Source organism: Acipenser ruthenus, chromosome 4 (assembly GCF_902713425.1).
Source record: "Acipenser ruthenus chromosome 4, fAciRut3.2 maternal haplotype, whole genome shotgun sequence".
NCBI classification, from domain to species: Eukaryota; Metazoa; Chordata; class Actinopteri; order Acipenseriformes; family Acipenseridae; genus Acipenser; species Acipenser ruthenus.
Genome location: NC_081192.1, coordinates 81,736,884 through 81,760,127, shown reverse-complemented (window position 1 = coordinate 81,760,127; position 23,244 = coordinate 81,736,884). Strand labels below are relative to the sequence as shown.

General features: G+C 35.3%; 3 protein-coding genes across 7 annotated transcripts in view; all 3 read right to left on the bottom strand.

Moving 5' to 3' along the window:
• The window catches only part of LOC117400425 (engulfment and cell motility protein 1-like), a 159,807-nt gene extending 159,538 nt beyond the window's left edge, over window positions 1–269 (bottom strand). For 2 of the 4 annotated variants that reach the window (XM_059022937.1, XM_059022939.1), the window contains exon 1: window positions 70–269. The gene's annotated coding sequence lies outside the window, so the exon portion shown is untranslated. The remainder of the gene's footprint in view (window positions 1–69) is intronic. The other 2 variants (XM_034000371.3, XM_034000373.3) reach the window with 1 other exon arrangement.
• A 2,126-nt stretch (window positions 270–2,395) lies between these two features.
• Window positions 2,396–7,623, bottom strand: rp9 (RP9 pre-mRNA splicing factor). Its single transcript, XM_033999197.3, has 6 exons — window positions 7,297–7,623; window positions 6,574–6,604; window positions 5,988–6,117; window positions 4,285–4,376; window positions 4,009–4,070; window positions 2,396–3,225 (listed from the first exon to the last, which is right to left on the bottom strand). The coding sequence occupies exons 1-6, from the start codon at window positions 7,443–7,445 to the stop codon at window positions 3,033–3,035; spliced, it is 657 nt and encodes a 218-aa protein (XP_033855088.1). The 5' UTR covers window positions 7,446–7,623; the 3' UTR covers window positions 2,396–3,032.
• A 1,326-nt stretch (window positions 7,624–8,949) lies between these two features.
• Window positions 8,950–23,013, bottom strand: c4h18orf21 (chromosome 4 C18orf21 homolog). 2 transcript variants are annotated; one of them, XM_033999065.3, is made up of 6 exons: window positions 22,759–23,013; window positions 22,491–22,627; window positions 19,126–19,148; window positions 18,493–18,692; window positions 11,094–11,299; window positions 8,950–10,737 (listed from the first exon to the last, which is right to left on the bottom strand). In XM_033999065.3, exons 2-6 carry the CDS (start codon window positions 22,583–22,585, stop codon window positions 10,584–10,586), a joined length of 678 nt encoding a protein of 225 aa, XP_033854956.1. In that variant the 5' UTR covers window positions 22,586–22,627; window positions 22,759–23,013; the 3' UTR covers window positions 8,950–10,583. The 2 variants fall into 2 exon arrangements, with proteins under 2 accessions (XP_033854956.1, XP_033854955.1); XM_033999064.3 differs by having other exon boundaries at window positions 22,795–23,013.
• Between the last annotated feature and the right edge of the window lie 231 nt (window positions 23,014–23,244).

Sequence of the window (23,244 nt, the reverse complement as noted above, 5' to 3'; positions counted from 1 at the left end):
TCCTGTGTGCATTGACTATGATGAAGGTTACTTGTTTTTCAGTGAATGAATTAAAGCACTGTTACTAACCTGTGTGTTAAAAGACTTCTTCCACCATCAATCAAAGTGCTGATGTTTTGAGTTTGTATCGGACAGGCTTGCTCTCCTCTTTCTCTTCTTTCCTCTCCTCCTCCGGCGCCGTTATACTGATGCTTTCACTTCTTTCCTCCGCCTCCTGCTTGCTAACACGGACCAATTGCAAATAACATGGAACTGTGCAGTCCTGACCTGCCACTGAATACGGACCAATTACATTGCAACTGTCGCTGACAATAATACATAACCTTGCTGTCCCTTTCTGCTGCTGCAACAACAGGGCTATACTATGGGGACAGTGTATCATTCAACTCAGTTGCCATTCGGGGGCTGAGGGGTAAGGATTTGATATTGGTACACAGTCAAGCCATATTAAAAATAATAAATACAAATAAAATATTAGATTGAACAAAACGAGCCAGTGACTTTAAGACAGATTTACAGCGTCAACAATATTGACATTATATATATATATATATATATATATATATATATATATATATATATATATATATATAGTGCCTTGCAAAAGTATGCAGACACCTGACCAATTCTCTCATATTACTGAATTACAAATGGTACATTGAAATTTCGTTCTGTTTGATATTTTATTTTAAAACACTGAAACTCAAAATCAATTATTGTAAGGTAACGCTGGTTTTATGTTGGGAAATATTTTTAAGAAAAATAAAAAACTGAAATATCTTGCTTTATCTTTTAATCTTAATGAGTCCATAAAAAAAAAAAAAACATTACAGCTTGGAGTTTCAGTCCCTTGTACATCTGTCTGCCCTGACATCTTTTTCATTTAAGAAAAAATAAATCTATAACTTCAAGATTTTGCTGGGACAAGTGTTCTTTGGAAGCCACATATGTGAACATTTCTCTGGCTGGCAGTCATTTTTCCACTGTTTATGTACATCAAACCTTCTTAATGAAATAGGAAAAAGACAAGTCACTGTTAGTCATTCAGTTAAGAAAACAGCAACGCCTTAAAACTGCAATTTATGTTTCCACAATTTAACTTTCAAAAAGAACCCCCACATTAAGGTGATGTGAATGTTAAATGCTCTTGGATTATATAAATGCAAAAATCAGTTCTGAGGATAAAGAAAAATAAAGTGCTTCATCTGTGATTACTTTTTTGTTAAAATAAATAACTTTGATTTGCTTTCTCTAACTACCCACAGGATAATTTCCAAGACCTTTCTTTAGCGAGTTGGTTGTATTAGTGTTAGTTTTGTTAAGTGTGGTGAAAGATCATCATATTAAACATTATTATTAGATATTAAATCGTGCTCATTTCTTTTCAGCAAAATATCAAGCTAATTCCTGAAGATACCATGCTGAGTTTTTTTTTTTTTTTGTTGCCCTATTAATAGAGGACAAATCACTAGTCAGGCACAACTGAATTAAAGTTGGATTGATTTTCACAATTTAAACAACAAAAAGCAGTCATGCTGTATTTTTCATTTATTTACCAGAGAACTGGGAAATCACTCACTGAAACTAAGGTCTCATTTTTGATAAATGGTAAAACCCTTTAGAAATAAAAATGTTTGATGCAAAAAAGAGAACAAAATCTAACATATTATACATAGTTTATTGCATCGCCAGTGCAGTGTATTAAAATACATGTTACAGGGCTTATTTGTATTGCCATGTTTTTTTTCTTTTTTACACATTTAACAATTACAGCTGAATTAGATTTGGAAATGAACTTCAGCTACCTTTGAATGGTTTCCAATAAAAAATAATTTGATTGTATTTCATATCTATATACCTTTTTTTGTATTTATGAGACTGAAATGTGAACTCATGAAATGTAAATCTCAATAAAAATGAGCTTAAAGATATGTCAAAGCTGCAGTAATATTAAGCAGAAAAAATACAGTCTTTGAAAATTGTAAAGAAAAAGTTCCTCAAAAGTTAAATAGTTTTATTAAATGCTATACATACATGCAGGTGTGTGTGTGTATCTATCTATCGATATCTCTATCTATCTCTCTCTCATATATATATATATATGTGTGAGTGTGTGTGTGCGCATGTATGTATAGCTTATGGTGTGGTGTAGCAGTTCAGATTTCACACTTGTTTGATGTCACAGACCCAGATAAGCACTAATCTTGGACAGCCTTACCAAAGCTAGCATTAGGTAGTTCAAGATCATTTGGAGTCTAGCAACCCAGATTTAAGATGGATGTAAAATGTTCTGTGCATATATATGTGACTTGAATTATCAGATGTATTTACATATTTTTTTGTGCAAACAACTATTAATTCTAATTTAAAAAATAGTAACACAACAGCTCACTGCTTAAGTAAGAGGATTGTATTTTGCCTGAGCACTGACATGACATTTTAGCTCAAGATGATAACGGTTCTAACACATATTCCCATTTGATCTGTAAACAGCCAAAACGGTTATTATATTCATCTTTCCCCTAGATCTCTGACTAATTCAATTTTTTAAAAAAAAACATTTGTTTGTGAAATCTGAAGGGGTGCCCAATAATGAAAACCAAAATTCTCAATGTCAAATGTTTCTTAAAAAATAAATGAGGAGCTTAACAGCATTCTCTCTTATGTAAACAATGAAAAACATATAACAGACATGGTCATTACTTTTGATGGCCAGTAAAGATATACTTAATGGATAATATACAGAATTCTAATCAACCAATACAATGCATACTATCCTGTCTAGATCCAGATGCAGAATGGGTACTGGCTGTAACAAACACAAAGCTGAAAAGCACATGCATTGTCACCATTCCACCAGTGAGTAAAGATAAAAGGGCCTGCACTGTCTGCCATTGCTCCTGTTGCGAACAGAAGACAGTCAGAAAGATGCCTTGGGCTTTCATTATACTCATAACATTATCTGAGGAATCTTCTCAGCTCAGAGCCCAGCACCTTTTCCTTGTATTTTGCTTGCTGAACTGTTTTAGCTCTTAGTCTGAATCTGAGCTGTTGCTCGATTTGGAGGACTTGTGCTTTTGTTTCTTCTTTCTCTTTTTCTTCTCTTTTTTCTTTTTCTCCTTTTTCTTTTTTTTCTTTTTGTGTTTGCCCGAGTCTGAAGAGCTGGAGCTACTGCACTTCGAGTCTGAGGTGGTGTCATCCAGCAGCTGCTGTAATTGCTGTATCCTGCAAAGAGGAAAACATTTCACAATGAACCTATGCATTTGTAATTGCGTTGTTCCTGAAACTCATACATGCATGAAGCCAAATAGGATTTGTTAGTAAAGCTGCCAAATATTATATAAAACATGTACTTTTAGAAAATAATAAAATAAAATAAAAAATAAGTGACACAAATATCTGTTCTCAAGCCTTACTTTCTTGCACTTCCTTGGTCATTTCACCTGGAGAAACTAATTGCTTCCCACACTGACTGACATACTTTGCAGCAAGTATCATAATTTTACCCTAAAGACACTGCTGAGGTGAAATGACAGAGGAAGTGAAACAGTAACAGAGTACCTTTAAAGGTATACGATACATTAATTACGATGTAAATACCTGTGTGATTCTGTATGTGTCTTTCAAAACTGCACAAAAGATCTATATAGCATATTGAAGTGCATTTATTGTATTATTTGCTTTTTCCATGGCCACAAACTGCATTTAATTCTCCATCACTGTGTTACAATTGTACTGGTATGTTCCATTTATTACTGACAGGAGTACCTTGCCTGACTCTAGTTTAGTCTGCAGCAACCTCTCAATGCTAGTGAACTGTGCACTTTATTTTCAATGGGGCTGCAAATGCCTTGGTCATTCAAATATATTTTTTCAGCTCCTATCTTACAACACTTTTCAGTTAATCCCCATTAAAGTCCTCTCCCCCCCCCCCCCAAAAAAAAAAATATCAGAAAATACATTTCCCAATTTAGTTTCACAAAAAAATTCTAAAAGTAGAGGAGATACCTGGTTTCCTTTTCAAAGCGTCTGTTTTCTCTAATCAGGTCATACATTGGGTCTTCGTGCGCCTAGAAAAATATAAATTGTCAAATATTCTTGTACAAAAATAAAATACAATTCATAAAATAAAATACAATTCATAAAGAAACAAATCCCCCACATGTTCAAACAGTGCATTTTTTAATTAATGATGTTGAATGATGTAAAAAGGTTTTATTATTTTACCAAATTACATTTGTGTGAAAATGTATTAAAAGATCATTCTGAGAATGCTATACTTACAACTCGGAACTGTTCCAATTTTTGATTTCCTTTGATAAAAAATGGACATTCCCGGTCCCCTGTCCTATGGCCATAGCGCTTACACCTCCAGCCTGAAATAAAGTGAGATACTCACTTGTTAACTGCATTATAGTCTGCTAAGAAATAAATAATTATACAGTCGGCACCTCTTTATCTGGACGCCTCGGGAGAAGTAAAAACATGCCGGATAAGCGGCTGTCCCAATTAAACGAGAGGCATTTGAGATGACCTTAGTCACACTTTTTTGTTTCTAAATTAATCAATTGTTTTTGTTTTATTCCTAAACAAAATTAATCAGTGTTGTTTATTTCTACATGAAATTAAAAATAATGAAATCACATCTTATCACAAGGCGAGGCACCAACTTTCTTTGCAACAGCAGCCTGAGAAACCACAGCAGAATCCAGCTCCTTCAAGAGTTCAACGTGGTTTACGCAAGTCACAGGGTAACCACGTACTCACTGCACTGTGCTACGAGAAAAGTGATCTCCGTTCATTATTTGAAAATTTGAATTCTCCCAGAACTCGAGTTGATGAAAATGATGGTGTTTCCATGCTTTTCCAAGTTACTTGAGTAATCATGCGAGTTGGGCAGGAAATACTACTGATTTTCCCCAGAAATACTTGTGAGATAAAGGTCAAGATGTGAATTCGCTGCAGACGGTATTATAGTCAAACTGTCAACGACTTAAAAGATAAATCCATGTAGATATTCTTTCACATTTGTTTCACGCAGTACATATACATACATTGTGAATGAATATTTTTTAACGTATTCGGATACAAAAATCAGATGTTCGTATTCGCTACAAATGACAAAAATATCTTGCACTTATTTACTGTCTCACCAGAATTTGCGCTAAATTTGCACTAATTGACTTACCAAAACAGCACAGCTGGCAAGCAGGCACCAGCCTTTGAAAAGGCTGATTGAAAAACAATAGACTGTCAGTCATTCACTCAGGCAGAGAGTAGAGACTAATGTAATTACAGCAAAACACATTGCGGACTAGTACATAAAAATAATAAAGCAGAATACCGTTTTGTATAATCACAACACAACTGTTTTCTGTGTGGCCGTCAATGTGACTGCTCCTGGGGCTTTTAGGTATAATGTAATATATCTCCTTTGTTAATGCACTCACGCGTTTTATGCTTTGTGAGAATATTTAATACATACGGACAGAAAGGTACATGTATGCGCAGCCCCATATGTGTTACATGACTGGAGAAAATTACATTTTAAAACCAAAAACCCCGAAAATGACTGCTGCGGGGCTTCTAGTGTTAATACCAGCCAAAATGTCCTGTTATACGGTATGTTCCCGCCCCCTACAACATTTTTGATTGACATTTAGTGATATAATTTCCTCCCAGTCCCAATTCAGACTTTAGAATTCAGGCCAGCCCAAGTTGCGAAATCGGACCAGATAATTCGGGCTCCCGTCCGAATTGGGAGCCAACTCGAGTAATTTAAAAACATGGAAATGGAGGTGGGGGAAGGGTCAACTCGAGCAAGTACCCAAGTTCATGGAAATGTAGTATTTTATACCCCACTATGTGCTACAGTGGAGGTTGTGACACTGTGGGGCACATCTTGTGCAACACTACCTTGTACCTACCATTTACCAGTACACTGTGGCTGCTGCCTTTTTTCCCGCCACTTTGTTGACTGTACTTACACTGCATGACCTTTACTTCTTTGCCAAGAGGCATCCAGAGCCCTTTAGTGGGCGCATGGGCCAGAAATTCCCGTGCATCTTGGTTGCCTGGAGAGTCGGGTATACAGTCCTCAGGTTTGTCATCATCCTCCTGCAAAACAAAACAAAATCCTTAGAACATTTGCCAGTACAGATCTCATAAGGATTGTCCACAACAGCCTGCAAGTACTTCTCTGCTCTCTTAATTCTTCTTTTTTCTTCGTGTACATTTTCTTCCAGCAAGCTAAAAACTAAAGCTTAGTATTTACAGCATACAGACCATTACGTGCCATGGCCATGAATACAAAACTAGAGCTAACTCAGGCACATGACATACATCCTATTTTAAAAATGCCATAAATCATTTTTGACAGACTGGTACCTTAGCGTCCTTATTTCTCAAGAGTCTGACATCTCAATGCCTGAGGGGTATCCGAATCTTGAGAAGGACTTATTATATACAGCCTGGTGTTTCCACTATATGCCCATTATTGAGGAAATACTAAATCAGTGGTTAATAATAATTAATACACCTGTGTTAGGGACACTATATATAAAATATACAAACCTTTATCAGACCAGGAGGGGGCTTCTCATAACTGAAAAGAAAAAAAGACCAGTAAATTAATTAGTCATACACTGAAACACATGACCGTTTAATACTGGAATAAAAGCCATGTTCTTGTATATTAAGTACAGCGTATATATATATATATATATATATATATATATATATATATATATATATATATAAAATGGTCAGACTCAAATAAATTCCATTAATCTATGCATTTTGTTCATTGGGCCAGCTGGCAGTCAGATAACTTTAAAATCAGTTCCATTACATTTGTTTGTAATTAATTATAAGACCCTATTGTTGGATAAAAATGTGACTGCTTTTTAAAAACTGTTATAAAAGGCAGTTATAAAACTTTAACAATACATGTTTCAACAAATCGATAAATGTCTAATGACCGCATTCATATTTAAAAATATTCAACTAAAAACGTGACACATTAAGAATATATATATATATATATATATATATATATATATATATATATATATATACATACAGTTTTTGGTGCACAAAAACAGACATATCTCTGAATTACTTAGTTGCGTTGCGTGGAACTGTAGAGTAACCTACATTAATTTATTTTATGATAAAAAAATTTTTTTAGAAAATGACATATTTATGCAGACTCAGCGGTGCTCTTGACTTGAATAAATGTGCTCTGACGTTCAAAGTAATATAGAACCAAAGACATAGCAAAGGTTGTTTCCTTACAAGGTCTCGATATGTTTGATTTTCTGTACTTGCTGGTTCAGTTTTTTGGCTTGTTTCTTTACAGATCTGTCCAGATGCTTTGTATCTTCCTTTTGCCGTCTGAGGTCGGTTCTGTCGTCGTGATCTCTGGATCTTTTTCTCTCAGACATGTTTTATTTGACGCTTCATTAATATTACACAATTACACTTTAAACTTGTAAAGTAGTTAAGTCAAATAATGTTGTACACGGAGACTCGGCACCACTTTGTCCTACTGTTTATTAAATGCCAACACTTCCTGTTCTGTTGAGCTTCTACAAATTAGTAATGCGCCACCTGTAGGACAGGAAGAACAACCGAAGCACTACACCTGCTTCTTGTGCTGCTCATAAACGGAAGTGCTGTGATTCCCAAGGGAGGCACCGAGTTGCTGTATGTATGGAAACATCGCTGGGAACCAATAGGTTAAAATACAACATGGTTGTATTTTCCATGCTAGATGGTGGGGAACAAAGCTATATGGTCCCTGGTGAGATACTATTGTTGTTACCAATGTTGCTCCAGATGCTCGGATATATTGTGAGAAGTGTTGAATTTAAATTAAGGGAAGTAATGTTAAAACTCTACAATGCATTAGTAAGACCTCACCTAGAATATTGTGTTCAGTTCTGGTCACCTCGTTACAAAAAGGATATTGCTGCTCTAGAAAGAGTGCAAAAAAGAGCAACCAGAATTATCCCAGGTTTAAAAGGCATGTCGTATGCATACAGGCTAAAATAATTGAATCTATTCAGTCTTGAACAAAGAAGACTATGCGGCGATCTGATTCAAACATTCAAAATCCTAAAAGGTATAGACAGTGTCAACCCGGGGGACTTCTTTGACTTGAAAAAAGAAAAAAGGACCAGGGGTCATAAATGGAGATTAGATAAAGGGGCATTCAGAACAGAAAATAGGAGGCACTTTTTTACACAGAGAATTGTGAGGGTCTGGAACCAACTCCCCAGTAATGTTGTTGAAGCTGACACCCTGGGATCCTTCAAGAAGCTGCTTGATGAGATTCTGGGATCAATAAGCTACTAACAACCAAACGAGCTAGATGGGCTGAATGGCCTCCTCTCGTTTGTAAACTTTCTTATGTTCTTATGTTGCAACAAGGGATACATGCATCGATTGTTACTATCATTAACTCTAGGTATATCTTTGGCTGAACAATAATGCACAAATTAAAAAATAAATAAAAAACTGTACCTAAATAAACACTATACTTTATGTTCTGTTTCTCTTTCTTAAAACGTGTGTGAAAGGTACTTAATTCCTCTTTTAGTGTACTTATGTGCATATGAAGAGGGTATTTTTTTTAAAACCGCTGAGGGGGCGAGGGGTATAGGATCAAAGAGGATTTAATGATTGGAATCTTTGCACTGCAAATGAGAATACAAAACTAGGGTGATTATTGTTGTGGCTCTTTGGCAGATGTTAAATTATTTTAATTTAAAATGCCTGTTTATATTTTCTTTACATAAACAATATACCTGTATATAGAAAATGGTTTTTAACCCACAATAACCAATATTATCTGCCAGTATGGTAAGATATTATCAAGTTAACAACCCCCTCTATTTGCAATAAAACTCAGACAGTGTCATAAAGCACTCTTGCACACTGTAAAGATACAGTTTCATAATGTCATTTATTTTTAAACCATGATACTGCAAATTTGCACATTTTGTATTCAGATACATTTTCTCCAAAAAGTGTTAAAAAATGAATGGTATCATAGCTCTTAGTATATAACCATTAGTTTCACCACAATGCCTCTTGTGTCATGGTGAAAATTAACTTTGACAAAGTATTCCAACATTCATTTGAATGCAAAGTAAAACAAATGCATGAGCAATAAGAGAACATTTCCACAATCATTTTACATTTGATGGTGGTTTACACATTTACTTATTTATTTCATGAGATATATATATAACACGATAAGACAATTTCCTAAATGTACCCAAATTATTATAAATCCAAAAAAGAATTCAGAAATAATTCTTATTTTTATTTGAGAGAGATATATAAAAAAGAAAAGGTCACTGAAGAAGACAATTAGTATTTTAAAATAAAAGCTTTAAGGTACATCAGATGCATAGAACACACATATTTGTTATTGTATTTCTTTGGTCACCCAGCAATTTATGAATTACTGTAGTTGTACAAAAAATGTGACAAATCAAATCTTAAAGTCAAACGACACCCTTTAAAGAAAAAAAAAGTATTAAACAATTTTTAACCATTGAAACCAACAGCTACAAAACTGCATCTCCACAGGACCAGCAAATTAAGTTCAACATTTAAGCAGAGCTAAAACCAGCTATATGACTTACTGTCTCACAAGTCTGTGGCTACAACAAATACAAATAAAATAACTTGTCAGTGTGCTCCGTCCTAGAGACCTTCTCTAAGTGCCTAGTCTATAATTCCTGGAATAACTGCCTGGGAGCAGCCCCATGTTTTTAAAGTTCACTGCTAGACAAGTACATTGTTTATATTGTACATAAACATTTCAAAGGATCTGAGTAGTTCCAGGAAATTATATAAATATGGATTAAAATATGAAATGACTATATATTTTAATAATAAGGCAAAGCCATGTTCAGCACAACATCCTTTTAAAAATATAGGGCCATATTCACAAACGTTTGACTGTTTTAAGGAATGTAAGCTCATTAAAGCTTTTTAGAAAGTGTTTTGTTGTTTATTCCAAAATTTCAAACCCCACAACAAATATTCTTAAAAAAAAAAAAAAAAAAAAAAACACCTTCAAAAATAATTTCTAAAGACAGTCTTTAAAGTTCTGTGAATACTGGGGTCTTGGGCTTTGTTTGAAAAATACATAAATAATAATAACAATAAATCAAATGGTAAGTTACATATCACTGACCTTAACAAATAACTCTCCCTTAACAATTTTTAAATGTTCACCTCAGTGTTTCAGCAACAAATATGGTTTGTTTTGATGTTTCCATTTCCATCCCCAACCCCCTTAAAAAAAACAACAGAAAACCATCTCAAGGGACACCTGGAGAGCCCAGCGAAGATTAATGCCCCAACAAAAGATAAAACTGCAAATGTGCAACGCAATCAACGCAATGAGGTTATTTTGCAATATGTTTGGTATTACATTTTTTGACAGATGACCAACCCCCTGTATGAACTGAGCATCATAACTTTGCTCTCAGCAAATCATTTAACAGAATCCAGGCCAAACATCTTGCCTGCACATAACTTCAAACTGTTCAAAATCTAACTGTTCAAAGCGAACAGAGGAAGTCTTGAAGGCCGCCCTTTTTGCTGCTCTGTTTCTGTTCACGGTTCAAGAGCATCTTTAGATGAGAAAAGGGGGATTTCTTGACACTGATGGGCTTAGTACTAGGAGATGGCGTAGCAGGCCTAGATGACGTGGATCTGTCATAATAAAAAATAAAAAAATCATCATAAACACAATGGTCTTTACCTGCATATAATATAATATAATATAATATATATAGATATATATAATATATATCTATATCTATATCTATGGGTACATTTCCTGGTTAAATAAATATATTTCAAATGATTTTATTTACATTTAATAATAATAATAATAATAATAATAATAATAATAATAATAATAATAATAATAATAATAATAATAATAATAAATAAATAATAAAACAAATTTAAATTAGAGGGATGTAGCAATTGTATCAATTTAATATGCAATTAAAATCGACATTAAGATTTTTTTTTTTTTTAAATCGCTTGACAGTTAAAATTACCTTGGGGTTGTGGCAGGGCTTTTTCCTTTTGCCCCAGACTTTATGTGAGACGCACTTCCTTTTCCAGCGGATTTCGGTGTCCTTGCTGCATCTCTGTGTTTACCACAACTGTTTGGTGTGTTGGGATTGTGTGAAAATGCAGCTAAGAAGTCTCTTTTGACCCCACTGTGTCTTGAAGTCTTGTTACAGCTGTAACAGGTGACCAACTAGGAGGCAAAACATAAGCAAATTAGTAAAATGAATGCATAATGTAAAAACAAATATATTTCACCAAAAATGTGGACTTCCTTACTACTGCAGTTAAAGTCTCTTTATAAAGTAACAGATTGTAAAAAGATCTACAATATCTAAATAAATTCTGTCAATCCTTTTGTTAAGACTTCAATGCAGCGTAATAGAGATTACTATTTATATTTAAAGTTAAAATAAATTTTTTGAAAAGAATACCAATATGAACGACCATGAATGATTACTAAACACATTGCTCTGTCCTCAAGGGGGCAGTGCCCATTACTGAACAAATACATGACTAAACCTCTGTAGTTCCAAAATCTAAAGTACTGTACTTTACAGATACAAAGTAATGTTGAATTCCATAATAGCTAATGTCATGTTCTTTTCTCCTATCAAAAACTGAACACTAATGACCAATGCATAATCCATACAAAACAATTATTAATAAGTATTAAGTATTGTCACATCCTAATCTAAATGTTTGACTATATAAATATGGATGCACTATTAAGACTTCACAATTAAGAAACAAATAATGGCAATCACCATCTCTGTACCCTACCAAAACCCAATGCCCAGTTACATCACCTTTCATAAGCACTAAATTCACAGGCACCAACATTTTAAAAAAATAAAATAAAGTAAAAAAAAACATTAAAATCATAAATATATGTTCCATCCAATTAGGATAACACACAAAAGTTATAGTTAAAAGAAACTCACCGAAACAAAGGTAGCCATGACTAGTATCTGAGTGGAAGCCTGAGCTTTTCCTGAGCGGAGCAGATAAAGTTGATATCAGAACTTTGCTGAAGAGTCTGAGTGAATCCTGTTGCCTGCCTGCCTGCCTGTCTATTTATATAGCGCCACATAGCAGACAGCCAATCAAACACCACATTCAAAGGCCTTGTGGAAAGTTCATTCAGTTGCCACGGCTGTTTTAGGAGTGAATACTATTTCCCCGCTCAAGGCGACAATCATTAAATGAATCGATTTGAACCAGACAGATATCTTTGCCAGAGTTCTGTATATGGATAAACACTGCCCTAATAAATCAAAAATAAGTCTGAAAGATACAGTAGTACAACTTATTATTACAATTATTTAGACAGGGTTACAGTATTGTGTGTGTCAAAATGGTTATTTTTAGTACATCACCTTTCTACCCATAGATCAACTTTTATTGATAACGGAAATGCTCTAAGGTTCAGCTGACTATGACCTTCATAGCCTGATGTACCCTAACATTGTTCTAATGGGTTTTGTCTAACCTGTTACGATTTATAAAGGTGTTATAGATACATAAACGCATAAACAAGTAAAGCCCAAATTCCAATATGGCAGCAATCAAAGTGAAGGGTGCCGTCAAGAGTTTCCAAAACACTGAAAACGGTGAATTTGCCAGCCACAATGGTTTGTGAGATATTTGCAGTTATAGGGGCAGCTGTGGTGGTGGATTTGCAAACTCACAAGAGATGCTTAATAATGGTACCCTGTAGCGAATATTACAATGTCTGCATTTCAACTTCAATACGACCAATCATACATGAGAAACAGAATGTATTGTGTGCAATGCTTACAGCAAGCGTTTATTTACAGGTTGCTTTAAGCGCAAGACAGTTCTATTTTATATTTTAGTATTATTTAAACATAGTTTAATCCAAAAGGGGCATCATGTATAATAAATACAAGTATTTATTTATTTTTTTAATCTAACCCTTTGAACTATGAACAGTACACATTTTTTGCTTAACATATATAACAGATACAGTCTGTAGCAGATGTTATAAGTCGTCAGTCTGCACATATTCCTTAGTGACCAAACAGTCTAAAATGTATGTAGCACGCAATGGGCAGCCAGCACATCCCAGGGTTATGTAGCATGTGTGAGATAAATTAACACAAGGGACGTGACTAACAAAACGTATTCACAGTATGTTCCTTTATATCAAACTGTTGTGTTACTTTGAAATATCAAATCTGTTACTGTTTAGAAGATACATTTAACATACCAACCCTGATAGAATTATAACACAGCAGGACTGTAGCGCTAAAATATCTGCAGGGAGTGACTGAAAACTGTTCTTCCCTAATAGCACTGAAAAAAAAGAAATCCCAGTAAAAAAAATAAATACTTGATCATCATAATATGTGCGTATAGTGGAAAACGGGAGACCTAAGAAATGATGGCACTAAAGATTTCCTGGAATTATTTTTGCCTGCTCTATGAATCAAACAAAAAATATTGTGCAAGCAATTCTACTATCTAGTGCTATTTTTAAATTTCAAAATAGAGAAAATGCCATGTATCAAAATGGATTGCTAAATATGACCCCCGACATTATTTCTTTTACAGTACATGAAGCATTCTCTTTATACAGTTTAACAAACACAAATGTTCCTTTGTTAAAAAGAACACTCACTGGCTAGAGCTGTAGTTACTGCAGTAGACACAGTGATGACGTGTTACTGAGAACATGATAAACGATCAGTAAAACAGCACAGAGAAAGCAAAAGGGGAGCTTCAGATTCCCTCCAAAGACCTTCTGGGTTGTACAATAACAATATACTTAGCACCTTTGATCAGTCTACTGCAAGTGTTTATTGCAGCTAGTAACAGAGATGAAAGTGAGAAGTAAAAAAAAAGCTGAAAACTGGCAGGAATCTGGGCTCCATGGCCATGCTGGATTTTTTGCTCAGGAACCCAAATTAAATGAAGTTAAGATTCAGACTATACCTGAAATTAAAATGTATACCAAATAAGCAGTGAACTTTAATTGCTGGTTTCACAAACCCAGAGATGCCAATACATGAGAGTGAACAAAACAGCACCTGCCAAGCAAAATTAGGTAAATGTTAAAAAAAAAAAAAAACAAGTCAGGATGGTAATTGTTAAAACACACTACTATAAAACTTCAAATATTTGCCGGGTCTCAAATAACCGCCTGTCTCCAATATGCACCGGGTCTGCTGGCAAATATTGTAAACAAACGCCGGGTCTCATTGACATTGAAGATGAGGAGGAGCTTGAGCGTAATGAACTGCTAATAAGTGACAGCGATGAAAGTGACTCTCAGGATTAATAAATAATAATAATAGAAAACGGTTTTAACAATGGTAAATCTAATTCCGTTTTTAAATACAACTTCTGCTTGTTCATTTTCCAACGTAGTGCATATGAAAAGACCGTAATAATACTTTCGCTTTATACTCGAGGGTGTACAATACAATGTAATTTTGTTATAAAACAAACCTGTTACATGACAAGTTTGAAACTAGCCGTACCGTGAGGGCGTGGCTGGGCTCGGATGTGCAAGCGTGAAAAGGCTATTGGCTCCCACTGACACACAACCTTTTAACAAAGTTGCTGGAATGTTTAAATTGAGTTACTATGTTGCTACAAGGCTGTGTGTTAACAGCTTCTCAATGACTGCATGAAGCATGTCAAGCTAGTGATCTAATATAAACGCTAGTCTCAAATACGCACCGGGTCTGCTGGGAAATATTGTAAATAAATGCCAGAGGTGTTTAATTGAAGTTTTACAGTATGTACACTTTAAATTGTTCTTGTTAATTTCAATTTTTGTGGCACCTTCCTTTCCCCTTGTTGTTTGAGCGAAGAAGAAAACATTGAACCCACAAAAGAAGCCACACAAAATACTTTCAGTGCGGCACACATAAGACAAGAGCTCTTGAACTTGAGCTAATCATCCACTCGTTTGGGACTATTTGCAATACTAAGCATTTGATATTGTAAATGTTTATTTTAAGCACAAAGATGACATTTTCTGCTTCATTTTATGTTACCATGGGGAAAAAATGTAAGAAAATATAGTGCTAATAAAAACAGACACTAACTGCTTATGCCATGTAAGTTTAATAAAACATGTTTAAACTTAAAAAAAAAAGAGTGTGTACAACTTAAAACAAATCTTAGCGTTCTGTTAATAAAAAAAAGTTTAAAAAGTTCTCTTGATTTTTCATTCTGTCTGCGTCTTCTATGGGAATCAAATGTCTGGCAACTTCTTGTTTTTCAAAAGATGCTTGTTTAAACATGGGTTATATTTTAGAATTTGCTGGATCACCATGTTTGTCCATCATCAGGTCACATAGAAGAAGCTGTAGTTACTGCGACAAGTATTTATGATGCCTACATCTTTTCTGCAAAGAATATGGCTTTCCAACGCCTTGTATCCTCTTTCATAATCAGGGGTTCACATAACTGGTACGTCGCAGGTATGCATGCCGACAATGAAAAAAAAATGCGGACTTAGTTATTGTTGTAAAATATACTGACAGACACAAGCGTACGGTCAGTATATTTTTAACAGAAAAGCATTTATAATAAAGGCAGAGACGGTTCTCAAGGTTTGAAGGTGAACTATACATGCCTAATTTATGGATTATTCCAGGAGAGTGGGGGTCTACAGGTTTTGTCGTCAAAGTCTGTGATCAACCCCGCCCACCATGCTCGCTCGCTCCACAAGTGAAACAGAAAAGAAATATACATGTATCTTAATTTTTCGCCAACACCTTCCTTCCGTTCCATTATTTTTGCCATGTTCTGCAATGTGAACTGCAGACCTGCACCTTAACTGTTTAACTCACAGTACTGTACTTGTTTGTGGACCAATGAAATAGCAACTTGCCAAGTCAGCCGTCTGCAAGCACCAATGCAATGGGGTACGTAATGTAAAAACAACTGCATTACTTTTCTCAGTTTTTTTTTCTGTTACTTTGTCGAGATCGATTTATATAATAACTTAGCAGTGGTACACTGCAAAAACACTTTACCCCAACTGTCATAAATGTGTGAACAGCTTTAAAAAAAACTGATTTCCCCCCCCCCCCCTAGATCTGCATTTATCATATCAGTAGCCCCAGGGGACTGAGCAAAAGCGGAAATCTGCCAATTAGTGGAGATTTTTCATCTCTGTAGTAATCTCCTACACTGGGTCTACTAGAAGCAGCACAATATACCCCAAACAAAAGCGAATACATTACTTGTCATAACAAATTCTGATTTAAAAAAAGAATGGGAACTGTCTTGGTTGAACATAAGCACAATGCTGTGACTGTATGGATAGCTGGTGAATGTGCATGTGTTTATTCACATCTCCTCTGAAAGCTACACACAGTTCACAAGAGGAAGCATTAGGAAATCCCTCCAGATCAGTATAAGGAGGGAATTACATTTTCAGAGATGTTTCTGGAGTAGTAAATTATTATTATTATTATTATTATTATTATTATTATTAATAATGAGGTCTGTTTAACTCCATGATAAGGGCAGTACAAATAGCACTAAAGTTAATTAAGTGTAGTAAATGTGTTTTTAAAACTTGATACAACACTTTTAGTATGCAGGCTATTCGTGTATTTAGTATCTTTTAGAGTGATCCAAGGTTAATTCTAAATCAAGCCTGCAGAAATGACACATTTTCCACATATTGATCATGCACACTCTGCAGTAATGGATTTTTTCTTTACCACTAGGAGAATGGAAAGAAGTGAAACAACTACAGATAGCTGAATGCCAATCAGTTAGGCCAGGGTTTTCAACCTGGGTACTCAGAACAACATGCAAAAATAAAAATTAAAGTAAAGAAAAAAATGATCTTGAATTGAATAATTAATGGTATTATATTATTACCTCTAAACCACTGTGCATAAATATTTAATTTTTGTGTAGCAGCTCAAAGGTTACAGCCTGACTTTAAAATTAGCATCAACCTACACAGATGCGTGATTTCGATTGAGTGGATTTCCACTCTGATATCAGGTGCGGCTGCATTTTAGTAGCGACAATAATGGCTGGTTTAATTTGCTTTCTGTGTTTGATAAGAGTACATCCAGATCAAAAATTGATACATTTCTTACTTGCAAAAGAAAAATGAAGGAAGAAAACACAAGAGTCTGCAGAAAGTGCCAAGCGACAGAAAGTTATAGAACCTTCTGATGTTTATGTTGTCTTTAATAAAAAGTGTATTATTACAGTTTGATCTTGAGGTTAATGTTTCTGATGTTTTAATCGTTTTAAATGGCACCCAATTATGCTGAGATAGGGAAGTAAATGGTAACATGAAACATTTACAGTGCAGACTATTTAGGATTATTTATAATAACTTTGCCAAATAGAGTCCGACGAGATTCACAAATACTGTCTTTTGATTCTGTGCATCCAAAGACTTGTAATTAAAAAAAAGTTTTAAGAATTACTGTTTGGTATTCTATCTTTAACCAGCAGTTGTGACAAATTCTATATTAAATAGACTGCAGGGGGGGGGGGGGGGGGTACCTGAGCTGAAACCTTCACACAGAAGGCGTACAGTTTTAAAAAAAGGTTGAAAACCACTAAATTAGCCGATGAGTAAACACATTAAAATTGGCCTGGCACATTTTCTATGGAGACTGTACAGATTACCCCAAGCCTCTTCTGGTAAAAATGTACTTGTAGTTTTGGCACAGCCACTGCTTAAAACATAATTAGCAAATGCTTTTTTTTGGCAAATACAGTGCTCCCTCACTATAACGTGGGTCTCGGGGTACACACAATATGAGCGTTATAACCAAAGACCGTTATAAACAGGGGAGGGGGTTGGGGGCGCCACGGGACACAACACACATCTGACAAATACAAAAAAATCTAACTCCCTCTCTATAATGCACATACAGTGAAGCAAAAAATGTAACTTTCCGTGAATTAACCATGCATAAAGCACAATGTAATCAACGCTTCATTTTAATTAGCAGTTTTTAAACTGTAAATAGCCTGGCTAAACGGCGGTTGGGAGTTCAGTTCGCAGCGACAGACAAGCAAACCAAGTGCAAGGAGGAGAGCGGGTCAGTGCAGCTTTTCTTCAGTTCAGATACTTTATCAAAAGGAAAGAGACGGACGTTAGACTGAGAAGTTGTTTACAGTCTGAACACCGGTACTGTATTTACTGTAGAAATATTGCATGAATCACTAGTATAGGGAATTGGGGGACATGCTGTCCCTGTAAAGGGACATTTCTACTGTGTAACTAACTCGATAATGGATTTGGTTATAAAAAAAAGAGGGTGAAAGTGTTAGAGAAGACGTTAGTGAGGTATCAATGGTACCAGCAAAAAAGAACAAGAGATGTCAGTGCACACTATTTCTAGTGTGGCCCGTATAGCTTACCATTGTGCTAGTTGAGTTCTTATACTTCTGCAAGATCTTTACTTGCTTGAGGCTGAGTGTCCTATTGGCTGCCTCTCTGTTCAGCACCCTCTGTACTTGCGGTGTTAGTCTTCTTTTCGGTTTGAATCTCACTCTATGGTTTTCAGGAAGGCGGCATTGGAAACAATATGGGCAAACTCTCTCTTCTTTATATTTTGTATCTACAGGAGGGGAGAGAAGTCTACAAATGACTCAAATACTGTCTTTTATAGCAACTGATCCTACCAAAGAACTTAAAACAGTGACCCAGTTAATTAGGAAACTTGTAAGAGCGCAAGTCATTGAAAAGTGCAACATACAGTTGTATAGTATGGAACGAAGCTTCCTTATTACCTCTCACACGTTGATCTAAAGACTGTCCTTCCTTTTTCTCAAGAAAAAATGTAAGTATGACATACAGTATGTACAGATGAGATAAGCACCAACATACATTTACAGATTCAGCGGCTCAGTAACTATGTTGTGTTCCATTAACATGTGTAAAGAATTTTCACCAGGGATATGCCACCTCCTAAGGGATAGGAAGATACTGAAAATCATTAAACTTAAAATGCAAAAATTAGTAAAATAGTAAATTATTGTTATTTTACTTACCCGCTATGGATTGATGTGTCCACCTGAAACCAGACCGAAAAGAACAGTGTTTTAGAAATGGACCGAGGCTTTAAATAGCGAGTTGCACAGAATGGGTCATTGTAAAGGTTATTAAGTTGGCCTACATTTGTTTTTTGTTTTTTTGTTTTTTTTAAAGATCACACTGATCAGTAAAGACAATTTTATAGTAAGCTGCATTTCACAAATACCTGTGGAAAATACACTATAATCTGTTTACAAATAATGTGTGCCATTTGATTTCCACCATTAATGTAAACAGTTTTTAAGAGATGTAAACTGATATCTTTTTACAGAAAAAATAGTGTGTACTACACTAAAAATGACCACTGGCATTTTCAGCTTGGCAATATTTATGCGTGTTGGGGAAAACAGCATGCTTAAATTAATCTTCTGTTCTGCTGTTTACACACCGCAAAACAATGACAGCATTTCCTGTTGTCAGGTTACACTTCAGTTATATCAAGTCACAGTACAGAGAGTACTGGAAAGTGTATCCAGAATTAAATGCTACAGGATGGAATGGAAAAAACTATTTTCTGAGGAATATTATGCTATGCTGACTAATTCAAGGCAGGTATAAATGAATGAATCACCCCTGTCTTTGTCAATATAGTTTAAAAGGTGGATACAATATATAATTCCAGTACAAAGAAAAACTTCAATAACCATTTCCCCATTCAAGTGATGCAGTCAAACCACTCCAAGTTTGTCAATCTGACTGGATAGGCAGCTGTATATAGCCATTCTCTGACCCACAGGCAGTTTTCCACATTTGCTGTTGCCACTCTATGCGCTACAATAGATAGCGATATGCATTTCCTGCAGTACTGAGAGGTTTGAGGGTCAGGTGCTCAAACCTCTACTGTAGCGGTCTGCACCCTCGACTCTGACTCAGGTCTGGGCAATTGTTTTGATACAAATCATATAGAGGACCTATACATTTATTAAAGCATGGCAGAACAAATGAATTATTACCCACATACAGAGACATTGACCAGCCTATAACACTAGAACATGTTTCAACTTCTTTAACCTGGGTTAGAAGTCCACACTCTGTTTGCACCCACAGGCTTCTCCTTTCTAAAACCAACGTAAACTCTTTTTAAAAATCATTTGTGGTAGTTTTAGAAATGATCAGAAGCCTTTCCAGAAAAGAACAGTTTCTCCTAAATTTAGAACACAACAGACGGCTTTACGCCGAACATATTCAGCCCAGAAGAAGCAAGTGCTCGCTGCCAAATGCACGAGCTTCACTAAGCTCATCAGAGACAAACCGCACTGCTTGGCATAGCACATGTCATGAAAACTTGCAGCATTGTTACCCCATCTCCGCCGGCTGTGGAAATAAATCAACTCAGAATGTCTGGATGCCGAGTGGCATGGGCTTAATATACATATTCACAACATCTTGTGAGCTTCATAGCCATTAAACCTGTGTGCACATACAAACTGGCAAACAAAAAAAAAAAGTTAGTATTTACACTTATGCGTAGGAGGAGAATGACAACAGTAATGGCTAATTCTCACAGCAATATGAATAAAATGTTCAAGTCAGCAAAACACATTGATACACTGACAGCAGAAGGCAGGCTTCAGTATTTGAAAAAGCTGACTATCAAACAGAGAGGTTCTACCAGATCCATACGATGAAAGTGACTGAAGACAATTCCAAGCAATACAAAGTACTAACACAATGCTGTTTACTGCACACGTTTCATAATGCCAGCTAATGTTTAATACACATATTTACTTACATGTAATGTGACAGTTTGAAAATATTTGCTTACATGTAATTGGAAGTTAAACAAAGTGATATGAAATAGCCCTGTACAAATGTTAAAATACAACAAGAATTAATTTTAATATATAATTTAACAGAATGACTTACAAGTGCTTATTAAACAGGATAAACCTTTCAGTAAATCACAATAATAATTTCAATATATCCCTACTTAATTATCATATGGTTGCATTCAGTTTCGAGTATGTGCTAAATCATTGACTTATTCCATCATACTTTCTAAAACTATATTTATAATTAACTTCAAAATGACACCGTATATATGATTAGGGAGTGCAGTGTTTTCATGAGGAACACAACAAATGCTGCGTTTTCCTGGGCTTTTTTCTTGAAGTTTTCAATATTAATTTAGAATTACCAGTTATGCTTCAAGGCATATTTTGATAGAGAAAACAGACATAACATTCTCTGGGATCCTTATTTCTGAATAGACAGGTGGTCTCTGACAATCACACAAAGTATCCAGTTGATTACGTTAAATGTGCCTAATAATATTGACTGTTTTACAATGGCTGGCGGTACAACAGCTGCAAAGGATAACCTATTGCAAGTCTGATGGAACGGCAGCAACAGCAAGACTATTTCACGCTGAATAGTGTGTAACGACGGTACTATATTTGTTCAGTTTGCAACTCAATGACCCCTCATACGCTCTGTTCTCTCAGAGCATCTACATAGGATATCTTATGCCATGAACAATGGCATACGGTATTATGTCACGAGAAAACGGGGTGATAACAATCATTGGGGCTATAAAGAGGTGTTTCTTTCCTTTGTTTTTTTAATTAAACTCAGTGTCCTGCTTACTGTAGCAATTGTATGTATTAGCTTTGCAGTATATCACACTGGGGGGAAAAAAGCACCAGCATGACATACAATAAAAAAAAAAATACTGAAATGTCGCTATAAAGAGTCGTATAAAACAAACAGCATTGGGTTGATCTCATTACAATTATCCTATAATCCAAATGTTAATACCCAAGATGTTAAGAAAGGAATATCCCAGATCACTCACCGACTGGGCAGGATTATATATATATATATATATATATATATATATATATATATATATATATATATATATATATAGCTGGCTCTTTGAGCTTATATATATATATATATATATATATATATATATATATATATATATGTGGACACACAGTAATGCAAACTCAGCTTTTGACATGGTATTTTTGCACTGCAGCAGAAATAAAAATGTCAAAATAAAACCTGTCAAATGACAAGCAAAGACCTCTGAAAAACAGGATGTAACGTTAGGCTAACTGAACTAACCAACAGCCGTGTTGCCATCACTTCCAGATCTAACGTCGGCGATACAATTAAAATAGTATACTGTATATAAAAATAAAATTAAAAAAAACAAACACCACAAAACAACCACAGTCTGTATTTGTGATATGCTGACATCTAGCGCACGATAAGTTATGGAGATTGCTGTAGAGCATGCTACGCCAAAGCATTGCTCGGTTTTCATCTCCTTGCTAATACTGTGTACAGTTATTTGAGAAATGTGGACACTTACATAAGAAACCGTGCTTGTTCCGAGCAACTATCTTGAAAATGAAAGGCGGAATTTTTCAAAAAACGTAGTTTTTTCTCTTTTTCTTCTTCAGCCATGCTTTTGGCCCTGCAGAGAAAACAGCAGATAAAACTGCGTGCCTGTTTAAAAAAAAAAAAAAAAAAAAAAAAAGTTTGATCAGAAGTTCTCAGGGTTTACAATGTTGTACTATATTTTATAGCGGGAGAAAAAAAAAAGAATCATCTATAGAAGTTACTATATAAGCCCATACCTACGATCTGAGAAAAATAAATAAAAAAATACCCACACTGCTTCACTTTGTGAATGTTGCAAGGAATCCTGGGATTGAAGTGGTGCGGACCAAACCTGCTTAGTTCAACATTTACACTGCTGTGTGGATTATTTGCCGCGGTTGCTCTCCCCTTACAGCATCCGAAAGAGAATTTATTATTTCCATTAAACCTACAGCCGCTGCACATCTCGATCCGTCCATCCTCACCAACAAATACATCAACGATGTGCAGTTGGTGAACGATTTGTTCTTTTTGACCGAATCATGATGGTGAATCGGATCAGAGTCTCCATTTGAATCGGTTCTTTTGATTCACCCTATGAACGAACTGCTTGGCACACAGGAATCGAGTTACCAGCATGTCAAACTCATGAAATGATTCAATCCGTGGGGTTCACTGTAACAAAGAAACCAGGCTGTCTTAACTGTCATGTTGGATCCAAGTTCTCTCTAATTAATGCATGA